Genomic DNA, 22,934 nt, shown 5'->3' with positions numbered 1-22,934 from the left:
GTCTGCCATTAAAAGGAAGGTGGGGTTGATTAAATTATCTCTAAAGGACTTCTGGTGCTAGCGTTCTTTATACAACACTGTCTTAGTCATCTAGTGCTGCTATAACAGAAATACCACAAGTGGATAGCTATAAGGAAGAGAAATTTATTCCCTCAGAGGACAGTAGGCTGAAAGTCCAAATTCAGGGCGTTGGCTCCAGGGGAAGGCTTTCTCTGTTGGCCCTGGAGGAAGGTCCTTGTTCTCAATCTTCCCTTGGTCGAGGAGATTCTCAGGCGCAGCGACCCAGGGTCCAAAGGATGTGCTCTGCTTTTGGTGCTGCTTTGGTGTGAGGTCCCAACTATCTGCTAGCTTCCCTTTCATCTCTTAGGAGATAAAAGGTGGTGCAGGCCACACTCCAGGGAAACTCCCTTTACGTTGGATCAGGATGTGACCTGGTAAGGGTGTTACAATCCCACCCTAATCCTTTTAACATAAAGTTACAACACAAAATGGAGGACCACCACAGAATACTGGGAATCATGGCCTAACCAAGTTGATACACATATTTTTGGGGGAACATAATTCAATCCATGACAAACATATAATATTAATTTACAAGAAGACCCCAAAAGTACTGATGTTAAGTACTAGAAAAGTCCTTAAATAAAAAAGCAACCACGTCTTCTCTAGACACGAAACAATGATTTCTTCCAAATACTGGTAAAAAAAAAAAAAAGTTTTATCACCATGGGCTGTAATTTATTAGGCTCTTTGTTCCTGCTGTGCTGGCTACCCGAATGCATTTATCCCTCAGCTCTTCATCTAACTCTTGCTTACCTCTTTCAGATCTTAGCATGTATGTTTCTTGTTCAGTAAGGTCAGTCCTGGGCCCTAAAATAGCTCCCATCTGCTATTTTATTTAACACCCACTTTTTTATTTTACTCCACAGCACTTCTCACAAATTGTCATTTAAATAATTACTTGTGTTCTTGTGTGCTTTAGGTCAACATCTTTATCACTACAGTGTAACCTCAAAGGGGAGCAATAGATCTCGTTTTTTCAGTATTTTATGCTCAGTCCTGGCACAGAGCCTAGCATATTGGTATAAGTTCATTTATATGCATATTTGTTACATGAATGAGTAAACAGCCACTAAGGAATTGCAGAGAATATATGAGGAAATGTTTACCCACTTACCTCATTAAACACAGGATACATGACTGCATAGAGAGGCATAGAAACCATGGAAGTGGTCTCAGCTTCATTCTTCATCTCTTCCATTGTCATCCTCATTCAAAAGCCAACTACAGGAGAAAAAGCAGTGCTAAAATGCAGAGGAATCTTCATTCACTGCAGTATTTCCTCCCTTTTTTGTGATAAAAGAATAGGGCACAGAACATATACTGACCTGGTGAAAGAGGAAGAAGGAATACATATTTACTATATTAAGTGGAATTTTCCTTTCCAAATTATAGGAGTCCCTAACTTATAAAAAGTTAATTAATATAGTTTCTTCTGACAGCAACCCTGGCCAGTGAGGCTTCTCTCTCTTAATCCACAGACCTAAGGACTGCCCTCTCCTATAGCTAATCTCCTTCATCAAGTAGTATTCCACAAAGCAGTGACTGACAAACTCACTCACTTTGAAATCCCAGAGACTCTCTACAAAACACCATGGAATAATGTATCTAATTCTATCATAAACAATCCAGGAAAAAGTATCAATAAGATGTTTAATTATAACATTTATGTGCAATATAAAATTATAACCATGAAACGTACAATTGTGTAAGCATGTATAAAGATCCAAGTTACAGAATTAAGAATAAGGAAAAAATAAAGAATTAAAGTGTTTAAGATTTTCATTAAAATCTTTTTGCTGCTTGTTCACTGATTTTGCCACTTAAAAATAACAACAGAACATAGAAAGCGCCAAAGATTTAAGAAAAATCGGTTGGGGGGGGGACTTAAAATTGGGAAAATTCTACCAAATGCATCTAATTGAGAAAATGCATCTGTTTAATTTTACCAGTGGTACTTTGTGGTATTCAGAAGAACTGAAAAAACGGAGAAACCCAGAGATACTGGTCGTCTGGGATTAAAATATCAAGAATTAAACAATGTAAGAGAGAAATCTGGCCTCGAGGGGTTAAGGAAATAAGCTGCTTTTAAAGAGAAAGCAACTACACCTGTTTCCTTTGCTAAGCTAAACACTGACCCTATAATCAGTAAGTGCAAGAGTAATAGTAGTGATACACGTTATTATATTTAACAAAAGCTATCACCTTTGAATAACTTCCTCCATTTTAAAGTATTTTCAGATTTTAAAATGTTTTTCACATGCATTTACTCCTCACAATGACTTACTTTACAATAATTATAATACGTGTCATTCCTATTTTATAGATGAAAAAGCAGGCTAAGAGATGGTAAATAACTTGCCCCAGATCACTTACCTGGGGTGCAAGACTTGATCCTGGGCACTCTGAATCAAGATCTGACATGTATCACAAAACCAAACATAAAGTGGCAACAAAGTACCTCATTCCATCTACCCAAGAAAGTGACCGGAAGTTATTTATTTACTTAACAGATAAATGTTTTGCACCAACAACATGCAAGATACAGTGGGGATGAATAAGACTTGGTCCTAGTAAATAAAAAATTCTTTAGGCCAGATTATAGAAGTCCTGAATGTTGACCTGAGCAGTCTGAAAGATAAAACCAAAGGCCTGGAGGAGACGTAGGCTGGCAGCGCTTGTAGTTTCAAAAGGCTCCAATATCCTGTCCGGTTTGAAAACTACTTACTATCCTACCCTATCACCCCTACCAGTGAAGGGGAACTCAACACACACTGAAACAGCTTCTGACAGCTCTAAACACAGAAAGTTTTTCCTGTTTCTGAGCTGAAATCTCCTTTTTGACATCACAGAGCCAAAAAAAAAAAAAAGATAAAAATGAGTAATTCCCAAATTTTATTCTACAGGGCAAGAGAAAATCATTATTTGATCAAACCATTGATTTAGGTAGATTGCTCTGGTCAGAATGAAGGATAAAATATAACCTGAAGGAAGGGAGAACTTAAGAGACCTGGTATGTCTAAGCTAGAAACAGGATCTCAATACATAATAAGAACAAAAAAAACCAAACCTGTTGCTGTGGAGTCGATTCTGACTCAACTGTAACCCTGCTGTTCCTATTTAACTCTGCCATTGCTAACCTGTTTTTCTATTTAGAAATAAATTGTGACTACTTTTTCATAATAAACTTGGCACACAAAAGGGGCTGAAATGCAGTGATCCTAGTCAAAATAGAAAGGATGGAATGGATGCATTGTACAGATAATAGCAGAAGGCATGGATATCAATGAAAAATGCAAACAAGAAATAGTAGAACAGAGCCAACAGAACTCAAGAGAGCTGTCTCATTTGGTGATAGAAAGAAAAAACAATCACATTTATTTAATAAATACTCTGTTAATACTGATACAATATCAGACATGGTATTAAATACAGGGTACATGGCAGTACAAGACAGTCTCTGACCTCATAGAGCTTACAGTATGGAAAGAAAGACAAAATGAACAACTGTATTATACAGGGAGAAGTTGGGTGGGAGGGTTGGATGAAAAATCAGAACAATGCAGCATCACAAAAATGAAGGGTTTCAAAGAGAAGGTGGTCCAAAGTTGTATATGCCACCAAGCATGGAAGATAAAAACCTTCTATGAACTCTTGATGAGGTTAAGAGTATCCCTCAAAGAGCAGTGTCACTTGTGTATCACAGGTGGTAAGTCCCTGTAGGAGCTGAGTAAAGGGGTGTGAGATGTATCGAAATTTTCAAGAATCTCAGTAAAAAGAAAGTAAAATACTCTAGGGGAAAAGTAGGGTCAATGGAATGCTTTTTGTGTTTTGTTCTTTTGAACACATGTGCATCTATAAAAGCAGACAGAGGTGAAGAGGTTGGGAGGGGGCTAGTAACTTTAAGAATTTCAGCTGACTTCTCCACCTATCTCCCCCAATAAACCTGCTCAAATTCTTAATTTTTGTAAATACTGGCATTGATTTTTTTAAAACTGCATTCAATACGCAGTATTGTACCAGCCTGTTGCCATCGAGTCAATACCAACTCAGTGACCCTATAAGACAGTGCAGAACTGCCCTATAGTGTTTCCTAGGAGCAGGTAGTGGGTGGATTTGAACTGTTGACCTTTTGGTTAGCAGCTGTAGCTCCAGTACTGTACCATGTCAGAAAATTTTCACTTAGTCATTTAGGATTCAAATTAACAGAGAAATACACATTTATCTCCTTGAAAATACACATTTATCTCCTTTATCTCCTTGAAAACTAACTTTACAGTACTGTCAGCTATTATTTTTCATCAGAAAGAACAGTACTTTAGCAACATTATGGGCTAAATATAGGAACAGTATTAAAGCCCGCCACAAAAACAGTATTGACTGACACCACACCAAAACCAAAAAACCAAACCCACTACTGTTGAGTCAATTCCACCTCATAGCAACCCTACACACAACCACTCTCTAATAGTGTTCCTATGGGAAAATGCTCCAAAGAATCAATTTAAAATTGAACTTTTTGGAAACTCACATTGAGAAACTGGGATCCCTCAGAGTTTCATTAGAGTTTATGTGAGAGTGAAAATCGACAATCCGACAATCACAATAGGGATTTTTGAATATTAAATCATTGTTTTAGTTCAATTTCAAGTTAAAACACTCTTTCACCATTTGTTCCACATGCTTCGCCATTTTAAATTGTCCAACGGACAACCTGCAATCACTCCAGGCAACAAAGAGCCTGATATGGAAAACTGCAAAGGCCAGCTATTGAGGGTGGAAGCCTGGCCCTTTGGCAAGGTTCCTTCCTTCCAGTTTGGATGTGGCCTGGTCCCGGCCAGCTGGGCAACACACTAACAAACTTTCAGCCCTCGAATGGGTACTGGTTTCTGGGGTGACTGCTGATCAAGCATGTATGACCAACTGAAGATTGATCACTGGCTCAAAATCTCAAATTCGGAAAGGTCTTAAAAAGTCACCCTGCAAAAGAAAGCAAAGTCCAAAATGGTGTGGTGACTTGCCAATGGTCACAATTTCTCTAACAATACATAAAATTAATAATAAAAAAATGAAAATTCAGTGGTAGCAACGTAGCAAGACCTATTTTATGTCTCCCATTTCAAATGTGTTGCTTTGGGGGAAAATTTTTCAATACAAAGTAAGCTTTCCATCTGAGCTGTCAGCATCTGTAGAATTAAAAAAAAAAAAAAAAAAAAACTTCAGCTGTAAAAACTTAAGACAAAAGGTATACGCTTAAATTTTTCTTCAAAAACACCCTTTGTGATGTGAGGATAGTAATACAAATTCAGTATGAACATATATACTTATTTCCTTGAATATTTAAAATAGCACCCCTAATTTCTAACACAGGAGTCACTGGATAGCGCAGTTAAGTGTCCAACTATTCTGAAAAGTTGGCAGTTTGAACCCACCAGAGGTACCTTGGAAGACAGGCCTGGCAATCTGCTTCCAAAAGGTCACAGTGTTGAAAACCCTATGTAGCAGTTCCACTCTGCACACATGCGGTCACCATGAGCCAGAACCACCTCCACCACAACTAACAACAACAATAATTTCTAACACAAGATGAATCAGCTTTAAATATTTTCCTGGGCTGAAGACAACAATCGTTTAGAGTGAGGAACCAAAAAAGAGTGAGGAGGCAACAAAAATAGGCTTTTGGCCATTCCACACCAAACTGTTAGGAGTTTCTGCCCTACCTAACCAACCTGGGTCTGCTCATTTTAAGAGCTACACTAGGGTATTATCTCAAGGCACAGAGTCAGAATTTCCTGAAATAGCTTCACTTTACTCCATCTGGGGCCTAAGATAACTCTAAGGCCAAAGCTCTATTTATTCCCAAATAAAAGCAGGGGGCATATGAAAGCCCCTGGCACTGATATGCAGTTCTTTGGTAGCAAAAGAAGCTACATTTTAAATTCTACATTTAAAATGTTTCTCAACAGGTATATTTGTCTCATTTTTCTCTATAGTCAAAATTCAGTACTTAGCCCTTTCACTTGGTCCTTAATCTTTATAATTCCTTTTATCTCTCTCTAGAAAGGGGACATTTTATTTTTGTTGCATCTTCAACCTGTCTATGAACACTTAGCTAAAAGAAGTTTATTCATTCTAGCAGTGAGGAGACTCCATGTATTGATGTCCCCACTTATGAGTGCATTTCTTTTTCCCAATAGACATTAGTCTTCGTAGCAGGCACACTGGACTCTTGTTTAAAGAACAAATTAAGGTGGTAACAGACAATGTATAAGTTGAATCAGTCTCAGTAATCTTTTCAAAAATCTAGCCTGGCAAAACAAAAACAAACGCAGAAACCTAATTATTTCTATTAGCAAAGTCTGGAATCAGTCATATTTACCAGTTTTCTACTTTCTTTTTTAACTATCCCAAGCTCCTCTTACTGCAGTAAGCTAAGAGAACATAACCACCAGATGACTGCAAATGAAATGAGAACTCCCAACAGAAGTTTATATGAAAAACAAATAAAAATAAATAACAATAAAAGTCAGATACTGTAAATTCTAATACCTCCTTTTTTATTAGGACTGCAAGGATGACTTTAGGTCATAGGATACAAACTGAAGTGCAATTCAGGAGTTAAGATTCTCAAAGTATAAGAATTTCCAACATAAATTAATCTTACTTTATACATAAGCAAAAATCCCAAAAGTTGGATACAAAAGTATATTCTATGAGAATAACTTGTAGAATACTTTCTCTATGAGACAGTGTAGAAGAGTGCTACAGTTCCCACGTGTTGGAAGACCTAATCCATCACATTTACTTTGTTGTCTATTAAAAATACATAATCCCACGCTACTTAATCGAAATTTCCAGGGAGGGGTCCAGGGTTCTGGTTTTATTTTTAGAAGACAACCCACATGATTCTTATAAACAGGACAGTCTGGGAACTACTGGTACGGAAAGAACAGTGGCTGGAAGAGTCAGAAAAACTAGCCGTTAAAGCCAGTCTTGGTGATACAGGAAAATTATTTAACTAAGCACCCGAGACATGAGTTTATAGCCCTGACTTTGAAAGTGTCAGTTTCTATATCAGAAACAAAAAGGGGATAAAATTGTATCATCTTAAGGCCTTGTTGTTGTCAGGTGACCTCAAGTTGACTTTCAACTCACAAAAACCACATGTGACAGAGCAGAATCGCTGTGGAGTTTTCTAGGCCGTAATCTTTATCGAAGAAGACTGCTGAGTCTTTCTCCTGTGGAACCACTAGATGGGTATGAACTGCCAACCTTTCAGTTAGCAGCAAAGCACTTAACCAGGGCTCCTTAAAGGCCTTCTTCTTCTTGTTGTGATGTGCGGTTGAGTCGATTCTGACTCATAGCAACCCTATATGACAGAGTAGAACTGCCCCATAGGGTTTCTTAGCCTGTAATCTTTACCGGAGCAGATTGTCAGGTCTTTTATCACACACAGCCTCTGCTGGGCTTCAACGGTTGACCTTTTAGTTAGCAGCCGAGCTCTTAATTATTGAGTGCTTCTTCTTAAAGGCCTTAACCAATTGCCACTGAACTGATTTCAAGACACGGTGACCACATACGACAGGGTAGAACTGCCCCATAAGGTTTCCAAGGCTATAAGTCTTTACAGAAGCAGGCTGCCAGATCTTTTTCCCATGGGGTGGCCGGTGAATTCAAACCAATGACCTTTCAGTTAGTAGCCAAACGCTTAACCACCGCACCATCAGGGCTCCTCTTAAAGGCCTTACTACACTAAAATTCAGTAATAATAAAATTTTATCATTGACATCTACTATAGCTTCAAAAATAATCTCATGGGAAATAAAAACATCTCATCAGATAATAAAAATCATTAATGAATTCTAGTAAGGAAATCACGTCCTAGAGTTGACTGACTCAGGGTTTCAAATAACTGACAACCCCTCGCTTTCTCTCAACAATCTAGCATCACAAATCATAACCATCAGGCTCCTGGAGAAACTGGACTTATTCCAAGACCATTTCACATACCCGGAAAGGCTGGCATTTGATCTCATAACCTACATACCTCTTAGTGCCTTCTCATGTCAAAATGCTGCAGCCATTTCCAAAGAGGAGACAAAAGATTTTGAGAAGGACACCAAGAAAATGTAAAATTAAGGAATAGGTTAAGTAGGAAATCCTATTTAGACCAAAATGAACCTAGAAGCCTTCAGATACACTTACATCTACATCTCTCTTCTTCCCTTGAAAATTATATTTTCTACAATTCAAGGTTTCATATTCTGCATTTTTCTATCTTAATAAGGTTATGTGAAACTCAACCTCCCTAAACTTGCACTGCTGTCAGTTTAGTATTTATAATATTTTGTGTTTAGGGACATCCAGAATTAATCTCTTGTTAACAAGAAGGGTAACAGATGTACTTTAAAGGATAATCTACATTTATTAAATATTTTTTCCAGGCTTTTTCAAAATACCAAATGGGCAATACTTATCGAGAGATAGGGAGGAAACATGGGTTCAAATTCTATCCTGTCATTTATAAACCACCTTAACTCAGAGGAAATAACTTTCCCTCCCTATGCTTTAGTTTCTTCATCTTTAAAACTGGCAATAACTGAGCTATATACTGCATAGAGATGAAGTTATAATAAAAGATGAGATAATTTCTAAATCATAACACCTCCATATTAAATGAAAGCTACTAAGCATTATAATGTAGCCCTGTTGGCACAGTGTTTAAGAACTTTATATATATACATACACACATAACACACACATATATATATTCATCCTTAAATAACAACCCAAAGAAAATACACATTCCACAACAAATTCTCACTTCATTGGAAGGTCTAACCTTTCAAGTGTGGAAAGGCAGCCACTCTGGTATCCAGCCATTTCCGGATAAATGGATACCATTTTCTCTGGTATCCAGTTGTTACCACTAACTGGTTCACAGACTCCAGCTATTCTTTTCCCCCAAAACAAGCCCAAAGTGATATGACCTTCAATATGTATGTAAATTTGACTGACCAAACTAGCATCTGCTGAACTTATTAGAAGAGAGGGTGTAATGAAAGTATCTGCAAGTTTGGTTAAAATCTTTTTGAGAACAAATAACACTGTCAAACTAGAACACAATAACCCACGATGAAAAAAATGCCTAAAAGTAAAAATGCTTTGGAAGATAGTTACCTGGCCAACCGACTGGAAGAGATCCATATTTGTACCCATTCCAAAGAAAGGTGATCCAAAAGAATGCAGAAATTATCGAACAATATCATTAATATCAAACACAAGTAAAATTTTGCTGAAGATCATTCAAAAATGGTTGCAACAGTACATTGACAGGGAACTGCCAGAAATTCAAGGTGGATTCAGAAGAGGACGTGCAACAAGGGGTATCACTGTTGATGTCAGATGGATCATGGCTGAAAGCAGAGACTACCAGAAAGATGTTTACCTGTGTATTATTGACTATGCAAAGGCATTCCACCGTGTGGATCATAACAAATTATGGATAACATTGTGAAGAATGGGAATTCCAGAATACTTAATTGTACTCATGAGGAACCTGTACTTAAGACCAAGAGGCAAACAGAACAAGGAGATACTGAGTGGTTTAAAGTCAGGAAGGGTGTATGTCAGGGTTGCATCCTTTCACCAAATTTATTCAATCTTTATGCTAAGCAAATAATCTGAGAAAATGGAACATATGAAGAAAGTAGCATCAGGATTGGAGGAAGACTCATTAATAGCCTGTGATAAGCAGATGACACAACTCTGCTTGCTGAAAGTGACGACGACTTGATGCAATTACTGATGAATATCAAATACCACAGCCTTCAGAACAGGTTACACCTCAACATAAAGAAAACAAAAATCCTCACAACTGAACCAATAAGTGACATCATGACAAATGGAGAAAAGACTGAAGTTGTCAAGGATTTCATTTTACTTGACTCTACAATCAACACCCATGGAAACAGCAGTCAAGAAATCAAAGAACACATTGCATTGGGCAAATCTGCTGCAAAAGACCTCTTTAGCGTGTTAAAAAGCAAAGATGTCACTTCAAGGACTAAGGTGTGCCTGACCGAAGCCATGGTGCTTCATCCGCCTTATATGCATGTGAAAGCTGGACAATGAATAAGACAACCCCAGAAGAACTGATGCCTTTGAATTATGATGTTGGCGAAGAATACTAAACATGAACTGCCAGAAGAACAAACAAATCTGTCTTGGAAGAAATACAGAGAGAATGATCCTTAGAAGCGAGGCTGGAGAGACTATGTCTCACATACTCTGGACATGTTATCAGGAGGGACCAGTCCCTGGAGAAGGACGTCAAACTTGGTAAAGTAGGGGGTCAGTGAAAAAGAGGAAGATCCTCAATGAGATGGACTGACACAGTAGCTGCAACAGTGGGCTCAAGCATAACAATGATTGTGAGGATGGCGCAGGACCAGGCAGTGTTTCTTTCTGCAGAACACAGGGTCGCTACGAGTCGGAATCGACTCAATGGCACCTAACAACAACAACGAAAGTGCTTTTAGTTCCATTCACTTTATCATTTGTTGTTAATTCCAGCATGCCTATCACAGATGCTGTTGTTGTTAGCTGCCCTCGAACAGGCCCCGGACTCATGGTAACTCCGTGCACAAAGCTAGGAAACACCACCTGGTTCTATGCCATTCCCATGATCAGTTGAGGATTAGACCACTGTGATCCGTAAGGTTTTCATTGGCTGATTTTCGGAAGTAATCCATCTTAATCTAGAAGCTGCGAAGAAACTTGTTCAGCATCATAGCAACTCAGAAGCTGCCACTGACAGCTACTTCAAAAAAACCAAAACAAACCCACTGCTCTCAAGTCCATTCCAACTTACAGCAACCCCACATGTTACACTGCAGAACTGCTCCATCGAGTTTTCTTGGCTGGAATCCTTATGCAAGCAGATCACCTGGTCTTTCTCCTGTGGAGCCTGGGTGGTTCAAACTGCCAACTTCTAGGGTGGCAACTAATTGTAAACCACCTGCGCCACCAGGGACTTTAAAGGTCACTTACATAGCATCAGATTCACCCTTTCTCCCCCATTTGACAAACGTGAAGTATAAACAAATCCCATGGGCCACCAAAAGAAAGTTACATAGGTCATCTGAAACAAATCACTTAGTTTTGGAACGCATAAAAGAATCTGGTCATCAGATGCATTCTAAAACTATTTCCCTAGTCTATATTAAAATTATATTTTATTCTCTTAGTGTATATAGATCAACTTAATAAAGGAAGCTATGGTCCAGAAGAAGGCAGAAAACAATCAAGATATGATCAAAGACCTCTGGATAGTTCATAAAAGGCAATAATCTATATAAGATAATCAAAAGTTGACAAGAGAATTGAAGAGCTTATTATCTTTGAATTAGTTGATGGGAAATGGGAACAACAACAAACTAGCAGCAGCTACCTTCTAAGATATTTCTCAACAACTGGTTAAGGGGGAAAAAATACACATTTCTTTAGGTGTGATGATCTCAATTTTTCTTCCTATTCCAGTGTCTAAGGTTTTTTAAACCCTGGTCTGAACAAAAATTAAACAAAAACATTTGTTCGAAAGCAGGAAATAAATCTGTTCCTTTGACAACATTATCATTTACCCAAAAAGTTCACAATCTAGTAGCTCATAAATTAAATAATGACTGAGCAGTTGGTTAGTGTTAAAAGGAGGTACATGTCTTTTTATTTCCTTTTTATAAATATTTGTGATTTCCTGTTTTAATTTCTCCCATATAATTTTAAAGCTTTCTTTTAAAATCCCTTAAAGCTCCCACTAAGCTAAGCCTGCATATTTTACCTAGGTTTGCCATGCTTGAAAGTACAATTAAAGCAGGCTGTACCACATGGATCTTGTCTACTTGTTCTGCATCACTTACATTAAAAAAAAAAATCACTTACATTAGATACCTACTATTTAATCTGTTGTTATTGTGTGCTGTTGAGTAGATTCCTACTCACAGCAACCCTACAGGACAGGGAAAAACTGCCCCATAGGGTTTCCAAGGCTGTAACCTTAACAGAACCAGGCTGCCAAATCTTTGTCCCACAGAGGAGCTACTGTGTTTGAACCACAGATCTTTTGGTTACCAGCCAAACACTTAACCACTGCACCACCAGCACTCCTTCTATTTAACCTAATGATCCCTAACCTGGCTAAGGGCCTCTACAATATGTGATGTATATTTTCTTTACCTTATGAAATTTCTGAACACCAAAACATTGCCACAAAGCACTCAAGTGTTGACAAAATTATTATCCCAGATAACAAATTGACTCTCTGGCTCATTTAACACTAGGTGTTAATGAGACCAAGGTTCTAGCTTGATATCATTTCACTTTACCTTTAGCTCCCAAATGATCTCAAATAAAAGACTATTAGTCACAAGAAGAAATGAGGGGTTAGAATGGTATCTGCTTATATTATCAAAAGTTCTTCCTGTAACATTTCATACAAGAATGTAACTCATTTCTAGGAAGCCCACCAAAATTGGGTTACCCAAAGAACCTCAGAAATCATTAAAATTTTGTCAATACTGACAACATACCAATTTTAATATGAATGAAGGCATCCACGTATGTGTTATTTTTGAGTAAAAGACTACAGCATTAGTCAAAATCTTTTGGAAGCCCTTTTAACAATCTGGACTGTGTAAGGAGCTTTTCAGCCTAGAGGACAGGACCAACTTGTTTAATGTTACCAACTGGCAGCTGTTGCAGCAACCTTATGTGAGTCTGAGAAACAACAGAGGTATAACATCTTAAGGTTCTGTTAGTTCTTAATTTCAACCTCAGTTGGAGTTCTACTTCAATCTGAGGTAAGCTACGATGACTGAGTAAGTTAAGAAGGCATATTTCAGCACCAGGGACCAGATAGTTACAAAAACGATAATTTTTCCCTCCCAAGGTCCCTTGGTGGCACAAACGGTTTGCACTCAACTACTAACCTAAAGGTTGGCAGTTCAAATCCATCGAGTGGCACTGTGAAACAAAGGCCTGAAGATCTGCTTCCATAAAAATCCCAGCCAAGACAACCATGTAGAGCAGCAATTCTACTCTGTAACACACCCAGAGCCACCATAAGTTGGAATCGACTCAACAGCAACATGAAAATCAGCTCTGACCCAAAATTATCAAATGAAATAATGCATGTGAAAGTACTTAATATATTATAAAGGCTAAACACCTTTAGAATATAATGGTCTTTCCATCCCCTTCTGTCACGGATTGAATTATGTATTCCTGCAAAATATATATTGAACTCTTGGCCCCTGTACCTGCAGAAGTGAATCTGTTTGGAAATTGGGGTTTTCTGTTGTTATTTTAACGAGGTCACGCCAGAGTAGGGTGGGTCCTAAACCTAATCACTCCTGAGTTATAAAAAGAACAGAACAGAGAGATACACAAGTAAGGAAGACTGATTCCAAGGAACGCCAAGGAACTCCTTGGCTACTGAAAAAGACGCCCTGATTTGGATTTCTAGCCTCCAAAACCTTAATAAAGTCCTGTTCTTTAAAGCCATCCACTTGTGGCATATTTTGTCATGGCAGAACTAGGTGACTAAGACACCTTCCTGTTCTATCCACTGAACTGCCAACTCCCTAAAGACAAGTTTTATTCATTTCTCTATTTTTTTTTTTTTTAATATAGTACTCTTCATAGTCAGTGTAAGCCAGTGACAGAGTCAGCTGGAGATATGGTTTTGAAAGTCAGACATAATCCAAACCCTTGAGAAGTGGGCAGTCTTGCAGATAAGAGGCACAAAAGAAACAGTGACATGTCAAGCTGCCACTTTGCGTAACTCCAAGGGACATACTTGCATTACATTATAGTACACTTATGCTACACAGGTTCAACTGAAAGAAAACTATTAAAATATGTAGGTGCTAATAATTCCATTCCATAAGCATAAGCCCTAGAATGAGAGATAACGAACATGGACCTGCTATTCCTGCCACCAGACTTAGCACCACAGTGCCTCTCACAATGAGCAGCTCGCCACACTGTAATTCCTGTATTATACATATTTCTCTTCCAACACAGTTTCTGAAGCCAAATACTTCACCTACACCAAAAGGAAAAGTAATCAATTCCAATTCTAGAGAAAAACTGGCTGTGCTCAAGTTATGTTAGTCTCTAATGTGATAACTTCCTAAGGGAATTTTTTAAGAGTAAGCTTGAATATAAGCACCTTTTACCTGTCACATTGACCTTAGCAACTAAGATACAACTTTTCTGTAACTGTAACTCTAAATCTAACTGTCCTCCAATGAAGCTCTACCGCTAACTGCAGTGCAGTGAATTGCTTTTATATGGCCTTTCTAGCCATGGTCTCTTAACCCCCACAAAATGACTGGCTGGGAGTATGCAAATAAAGTATGTAAAAATCTTCCAGGGAATGGACAGTAACTATGTAAATAAGGTGCCTGTGGCCAACCGGGGAAATTGGCCAGTTCTGCCATCCTGGTAACTTTAAAAGAGCCATTCCCGCAGAGATTCAGGGGGACCTCACTACCATTAAGAAGATCCTGGAGCTGTGTGTGTCTTTTAGACCAAGGACCCAGGGTCCCTCTGCTGAGAACCTCCTAGACCCAGAAAAAAGAACACACACTGAAGATGGCAAAAGACAACAGCAGTGGGCTTGCTGGTCCACAGACTGAGGTGGCTGCATGTGGGCTTGTTGGTCCACAGAGTAAGAGCTGAGCGCCTTCAGGCAAGAGGCTTGCTGGCGGAGTCAAAAGAGCAGCTATACCACTTGCCTATGCAGGGTAAGAGAGGCCTGAGTGTGCCCTGTACAAAGGCTGCACGCCTTTCCCTCCTGGGCAGTGGGGGCCCAGGTAGCATGTCAGGAGCCAGCGCAGAGGCTTAGAAAGACCCAGCGGTGGAGGTTCACGAGATTCTATGCAGGGGTCTTCCAGCAGCAGCAGGAACCAGCAAGGCCCAGCAGCAGTGCAGGAGCCTCAGGCACTGTGTAGTCCCTCAAGCAGCACGGTGGTAGCCAGAGGCAGCAGTGATGTTAACGTAGCATCTGACGTGAACCACAGCACGCCAGTCCAGTGACAAAGGAACAGACATGGGTAATTTGGGGAAGGGTGAGCAGTTCTCCTTTGGGAATTTGCTGTTATGTTTAAAGTTTGCTTTCTCTAGATAATAATAACGGCTTTCACTTTGCCAACACCATGTTAAGTGTCTCGTGTGCCCAGCTCAATCACAGATGAACACAGCATCCGTGAATGGTTGATACCAATGGGTTTATGTCTCATTCCTAGCAGTCTAATGGCTTCCTGGAAGTTCGAGGCACAGCCTGTCTGCATGTGCAATGCAGATAGACACATACACACACTTAACATAGTTTTTACTGCAATGGTTAAAAACATGATCTCGACTCAGCCAGTTTAGATTCATATCCTAACGCCAAGGAATGACTAGTTGTGTGACCATGGGCAAGTTACTTAACCTGGCTACATTTTAGTTGCCTTCATCTATAATATGGAGACAAAGCGCCGCTATCTCACCAGGGTTTTTGTAGGGATTATGCGAAACCACATAAAATGCTTAGCACGATGCCTGGCACTTAGTTACTGCTCAAAAAATGTTGACTATCATATTATATCCCAGCTCATTCCAAAGAGGATTTCAGGCAATTTCACAATTAATAAACACTCAGTAAATACTTGGTAAGTAAATGAGGTGGGGTATCAATATTACGCAATTTAGACTTACCTCTGGTAAACTTATTTCCAAGGGACTAGCCTCATTGATTAAATAGTAGTGTCTACCATTTAACATATTCCACTTCTGCTACCCAATAATTTTAAGCTTTCTAATAAAATCTACACACAGAAACAACCCTACAGGTAACACTTGATTCTAGGCAACTCAGAAGAATGAGATTGAATAGGTTCAAATCACTTTTTGGCAGTTAAAGGAAGCATGCCATGGCGTAACCAGGAAAAATAAGACTGTAGTATCACAACACATCCAAGATGCAATTAAATTTTGTAGTTAAAGTAAGAAAACTAAATTTTTCATCTTCATATAAAGAAAAATGGACCTTCAAACTCCATTTTTTATCTTTCAGCAAAAAAATTTCCAAATGTTGCAAAAAAGTTGTCATTTTTAACATTGTGTGTGTATGCAGATATATATAGTACTAAAACGTAAGTCTTTTAAGACTGCAATTTAATATAACATTCCAAATGTAATAATATATACAATCAATCATAACACCTGACTTTAAAATGGACTTGGCTTAAAATTCTCAGTAACATTACCTGCCATAATGGCCTTAATACCCATTGCTGTCAAGTTGATTCTGACTCACAGTGACCCTACAGGACAGAGTAGAACTGCCCCACAGGGCTTCCAAGGAGCGGCTGGTGGATTTGAACTTCTGACCTTTTGGTTAGCAGCCAAGCTCTTAACCATTGCACCACCAGGGCTCCATATTCTCCATACATGCTAAGTTAAGTATAAAATTTTTATAAAAGATTCAAATAACATCAGGACTGACTTAAAAGTAGTTTAGGACTTAGCAAAAAATATAAGAGAAAATACATAATAATAATAACTGGGGATGCACAATCAAATTTTAAAGCCAAGTATCAGCAAATCATTTTTTGAGAATATCTTGTGAGAGACTGATTTGGTAAATCCACCATAATCATATGGTATGAGACACATAAAAAACCAAAAACCAAACCCACTGCCGTCTAGTCAATTCCAACTCATAGCTACCTTATTGGACAGAGTAGAACTGACCCATAGAGTTTCCAAGGAGCACCTGGTGGATTTGAACCACCGACCTCTTGGTTAGCAGCCACAGCACTTACCCACTATGCCACCAAGGTTTCCTTGCGACACATAAGGCTAATGCAAATTAAAGCTGTAAATTTATCCAATGCCATTTCCATAGTATGAAAGATCGGGAATTTTTTTTTGTTTTTGTTTTTTGAGGACCGAAATAGAACATAATTTATCCCTAAAATTTAGTTTGTTTTTAAAATAATATGATCTTTTTACTCTCTTAAGTACCTAGACATAGAACAAATAAAATATCACCTTAAAATCCACTGAAATATTACAGGAATCTTCAAGAAGCCCAAAATGTATGCTCTTTTGCAACAACCACTACTCAATTTTACAAAGTCACCTTGTCTAAAGTAGGTGAGATTAAAGGAGACAGATTCAGATTCAAACCCTGGCTCCAACATCTACTACCTGGAAACTCAGGCAATTTAATTAAACTTCCCAGAGCCTTAGTGTCCTCAGCTATAAAACAGTGCTAATACTACCTACTTGAAATAATTGTTTGTGGATTAAATAATATCAGGAAAAAATATAGTTCATTCAAAGTTAGTTCCTTCTCTTGGGGGACATCTAGCTCAACTGGCATAACACAGTCCACAAAGAAAATGTTCTGCATCGTACTTTGTTGAGTAGCGTCTGGGGTCTTAAAAGATTGTGAGTGGCCATTTAAGACAAAATACTTCACTCTCCACTGGTCCCAACCCGTGTGGAGCAAAGGAGAATGAAGAAAACCAAAAACGCAAGGGAACAATTAGTCCAAAGGACTAATGGACCGCAACTACTACAGCCTCCACCAGACTGAGTCTGGCACAGCTAGATAGTGCCTGGCTACCACCACTGACTACTATGACAAGGATAATAAAGGGTACCAGATGGAGATGGAGAAAAATGTAAAACAAAATTCTAACAAAAAAAAAGACCAGACTTACTGGTCTGACAGAGACTGGAGAAATCCTGAGAGTATGGCCCCCAGACACCCTTTTAACTCAGTACTAAAGTCACTCCTGAGGTTCACATTTCCGCCAAAGATTAGACAGGCCCATAAAACAAAACAGGACTAAATGGGCACACCACCCCAGGGGCAAGGATGAGAAGACAGGAGGGGACAGGAAAGCTGGTAACAGGGAACCCAAGGCTGAGAAAGAGAGTGTTGACATGTCATGGGGCTGGCAACCACTGTCACAAAAAAATGTGTATTAATTGTTTAATGAAAAACTAGTTTGCACTGTAAACCTTCATTTAAGTACAATTTAAAAAAAAAAATACCACGGCTTGGGTCAGATGCACCTTAGTCCCCAAACTGACATATTTGCTTTTCAAAAAAAAAAAAAAAAAAGCTAGTTCCTTCCATGTTTATATTCTTTTGTTATAATGAATGTTGCTTGCAAAAAGCAGGCTAGTAATAAGGTCTCCAAAATGCTGAAATACAAAATTTCACTGTAATGGAAAATGACTCCTTTGTCATTTCCACATAAAAGCTATCTACCCTGATTAAAAAAATTTTTTTTTACCCTGATTTTAGAGACCTCCAAGAAAGAATAAACATCATTCTATGGTTTATGTAAAACTTCTATCAATAATTCCTTTGTGTCTAACCTAAATTTCCCAAGTTTCTTTTGAGAGTTCCTTCAATCCTCCTTGAGGGTGCCAAGCATGTCTGTTTTACTCATCTCTGCATTTGTTTATTTCTGTCCCGAACACAGTGCTGGAGGCACTGTGCATGAATGCACATATTCATTCATTCAGCAAATATTTACTGAGCATTTAGTTTGTGCTAGGTACTGTGGTAAGTAGTGGAGTACCACAATAACTGAGAACAGCCACTGCCATCAAGTCAATTCTGACTCACAGTGACCCCACAGAGCAGAGTAGAACTGTCTCACAGGGTTTCCAAGGAACAGCTGGTGGTTTCAAACTGCCAACCTTTTGGTTAGCAGCCAAGCTAGAGGGTCCTGCTCAAACAGCTTACACTCTAGTAGTGGAAACAGACATTTTAAATACACAAATAATTAAGCTCCTATTGTGATGAATGAACGCTACAAAGGAGAACTACTAAGTACGGTGAAGATATAGAGGGCCTACTCTAGCTTCAGGGATGAGGGGCCAAAGGTCATGGAAGGCTCCCCTGAGGAATGACATTTAAGATGAGACTTGAAAATCAACCAGTTGACCAGATTTTGGGGGGAGAAGGAACTGACGGTAGCGGTCCAGGGAGACGGAATGCGTACAAAGGCCCTGAGTCAAGACAAAGTTTACATATGTAGTAACTGAAAGGTGTAGTAAATGAGAAAGGCTGGGGATAAGGGCAGAGAGGAGACAGGAGACAAATTATCACCATTAAACAGAGCAAGAGGCAAATCGTATTTGAGTATTTCAGTCACTTTAAGTCTTTTTCTCCCATAAGCAAAATGATCTAAGGAAACTGAGTCTTTATTTCATTAGCACTAAAGACACAGAGTCAGAAGACTTAGATTTTGCCTTGGTCCATACCGGTTGCTAGCTGCATGACCATGGCCAAGTCACTTAACCAAACAGAGCCTGTCCATTCTTCTCTAAAACAAGTACTCAATCATTCTATCTACTGAGAGTACGATAAATTCTGTTCTTCAGGCCTTACATCCTTAAATTCTAGCTAGAGAAAGAATGAGCACTGTAAATGGAAACCAGCCTGAGCTGTGTAAGAGATAATGGCCAAAAGCTGACACAAGGCTCTATGAAGCCCAAAGTGATTGTGAATGTGGGTCAATGCATTGTAAATTGTAAGCAACTATAAAATATACCATTGAACCCATTCCTCTGTGAACCCTAACTTATCCAATGTGCAGAGGTCCAAAAAGACCACAGTACTCCAGAATATGACTTCAAAGAATGAAAAATACAATAAAACATTACTGCACCACTCCAGGAAACTCTGGTGGAGTAGTGTGGTTAAGAGCTACCAATGCAAGCCAAAAGGTCAGCAGTTCAAATCCACCAGGAACTCCTTGGAAACCCTATGGGACAGTTCTACTCTGTCCTATAGGGTCACTATGAGTCGGAATCGACTCAAAGACAACAGGTTTGGCTTTTTTTTTTTTGGTTTGCACCATTCCAGCATAGATGAAACATCAAAACTATAATCAACCTTAAAGATAAAAAGAAGACAAAGTGGTAGAATCGAACTAAGGCCAAAGCCAACATACAATGAAATACACCAACTATGTTATACTTAATTTCATTTAACTTATTTTCCAAGTTTTCCTGACTTATTCAAAAGCTCTTTTAGTTCCATGCAAAAAGTTACAATCACTTCCTACCTCCCCCAACAAAAAACAAACGTCATTTTTACCACCTAGAAAATACACTAACATGCTTGTTTTACCGTCACTGACTAATGCTCAGTTCATGGTCTGCTTAAACTACCTTTTTAATATTTAGCACAGTTTCCTCACATAGTTTTCCATTTGTTTAGCTGTTCTGCCTTCCCTGTGTACTACATTACTCTAGGTACTACATTATTCTGGATTTTACTTCATCTGTAGGATCATAACTTGCTTCTATTTTAAAGATCACATTAATTTCCAGACCACTTTAACTTCAACCATAGGGGAATATAATACATTGTTAATAATAAATTGTAGAGTGTATTAAAAATTCAGCATATTTTAATGATCAATTTATAAAAAAGCCAGCCATGACTGGTCACCTGCTAACTATAAAAAAACCAAACTTGTTGCCGTGGAGTCAATTCTGACTCACAGCGACCCTTCAGGACAGAGTAGAACTGCCCACAGAGTTTCCAAGGAGTGCCTGGTGGATTCAAACTGCCGACCTTTTGGCTAACAGCCGTAGCTCTTAACCACTATGCCACCAGGATTTCCGCTGACTATAACTAGGTATCTAATTATTGGATAAACTTATTACAAAGAAATTCTGATGTCAATGAACTTAATCCTGACATTCTATTAAAGAACTATTCAATAATAATATTCATTTTTTTTTTTTTTTTATAACTGGTCATAACAACAATCACAGGGTGTAAGACTGGAACGAAGGAGCCCTCATGGTACATTGGTTAAAGCGTGTGTCTGCTAATTGAAAGGTCTGTGCTTTGAGTCCACCAGCTACCCCGAGGTACAAAGATGTGGCACTCTGCTTCTGTAAAGATTTACAGCCTTGGAAACTCTATGGGGCAGTTCTCCTCTGTCTTATAGCGTTGCTGTGAGTCAGAATGGACTTGATGGCAGTGGGTTTGTGTTGGGAAGACTGGAGCAAGCACACTGCTTTCTGCTTGATATGAAACATAAGCATCCTTTTTTTTTCTTTTCTTTTTTCACTCTCTAATGTAAAATAAGGACAAATTAAAAGAAAAATCATAGGAAAAGCATATTAGATCCAGATTTTATTATTTAAACACACACAGACCCAGGAATATAAAAATCCCAAGCAGGAAATTTGATGTTACCTCTGTGGAAAGCAATGTATCTCCCTTACTTGTATCGAGCACACTAAACTCTCTGGATACTACCTTATTTGAAAAAAGTATAAAGTAAGTTTTATGGAATAATTCCAATACCACTGTCGTCAGTTTTACAAAATAAGAATAAAAATAGTCCTAAAATAAGAAATGAAAGGAATGTTCTTGTAACTAGGATGTAATATATTGCTTAGTTGACATTCTCTTATCTCCTATATACCCTTTAAAATGGAATGTGGTAATAATACAGGCTATAAATTTATCATTTAATATACTTCTAATAATAAGAAAAATATGTTAAGTTGAAACTGATTTTTAAAAATTTTTCTCAAAGGTCAGAGTGGGCCTTTCCTCTAGACTGAGGAATTTCACCCCAGCTCAAAATTAGTAACTCTTCACCTCACAAATGACTTCTTAGAAATAACTACGATACACTACTTCGTAACTTCCTCCACCCTGCACCTTTTTAAAAAGACACATCCAACCTCCCTACTCTTTCTTTCTTGAGAGGCAGTTCTGACTCAGAAGCTGGACTAGAACTGGACAAGATCTGTCCCTACGTGTGTGACACTTATTGCCTCAGTTTCTTCATTAGCAGCAGGATGTGAAAGTACTTTGAAAACAGTAAACAGGTAAACATCTTAGGTATTACACATAACAGGGTCAAGCTTTTCTACTCAGGGCAAAATTGCTCCTTACAGAAGCCACATCAAGAAACTGGAATTTAATCCGTGGGTCCCCGTCAACATTTGACCCGTCCTTATACAGTTCTCTTCTCTCAAAGGGCATAACCCGAGTCACCCCTAAGAGCAGCCTCCCATACACTCCTTCCTTCCTCCACTCCTCCCCATCCTACCTCCAAAGCAGGGGGGAAACAGCAGCCTCATCTCTCCGCCTCTAGCCACACCTTCAGACGACCCCCCCCCTCCCGGCACATCCGCCCTCTGCCCTTTCCCGGGGCACCAGAGGCCAGCCTCGCCCTTCCCCTCCCGCCCCCACCTAGAGGAAACTTCCTGGAGGCGCTCAGGCCCAAGCCCGGCAGGCGGCATTTACAAACCCCCTTTACGCCACTCGCGTAGGGTAACCTCACTTACGCCCATAGGGCCCCGCTCCCAGCCCCGTCCGCTCCGCCTGCCAGAGGCAAACCCGAGTGCCTTAGCCCCGGCCCCTGTGTGACCCAGACCTCTTCTGCTCCGCTCAGACCTACGGGGACTGAAACAGAACACCCACACCTTACCGGCAACTGGGGCACTGACTCCGCTTCCCACCTTTGGAGCCCTCTTCAACTCCCGGATCAATTCACTCCGGCGACGCCGGAAGGACCCGAGAGGAACCAGGCGTTGTCCGGAATCCTGCCCAGCCGGAGTCGCGCAAGGGCGTATGGGGACTCGTAGTCCCATCCGAGGTCCTTGCCGGCAATTCCTGAACTCAGACGACTACAGTTCCCGGCAGGCCATGCGGAGGAGCCTAAGGCGATGGGTGGGGACACTTCTAGCCAATAGTTAAAGAGTTCCCTGCCTTTGCAGTAGGTGAGATGAAGAGAAAGGGTGCACGGAAAGCAGAGGAAGGG

General features: G+C 39.4%; 1 protein-coding gene across 2 annotated transcripts in view; it reads right to left on the bottom strand.

The window, feature by feature from the left end:
- PDCD10 (programmed cell death 10) overlaps positions 1 to 22,763 on the bottom strand; it is a 47,526-nt gene extending 24,763 nt beyond the window's left edge. Inside the window, exons 1-2 of one of the 2 annotated variants that reach the window (XM_049867321.1) lie at positions 22,602 to 22,763; positions 1,178 to 1,284 (exon numbers count right to left, since the gene is read on the bottom strand). In XM_049867321.1, the coding sequence (XP_049723278.1) occupies positions 1,178 to 1,273 (96 nt within the window). In that variant the 5' untranslated portion in view covers positions 1,274 to 1,284; positions 22,602 to 22,763. Of the gene's footprint in view, positions 1 to 1,177; positions 1,389 to 22,601 lie in introns of both variants that reach the window. The other variant, XM_049867320.1, reaches the window with a different exon arrangement.
- Positions 22,764 to 22,934: the final 171 nt, after the last annotated feature.

The sequence above is a fragment of the Elephas maximus genome, chromosome 23 (genome assembly GCF_024166365.1).
Source record: "Elephas maximus indicus isolate mEleMax1 chromosome 23, mEleMax1 primary haplotype, whole genome shotgun sequence".
Classification (NCBI taxonomy): Eukaryota; Metazoa; Chordata; class Mammalia; order Proboscidea; family Elephantidae; genus Elephas; species Elephas maximus.
This window is presented reverse-complemented; position numbering and strand designations above follow the sequence as displayed.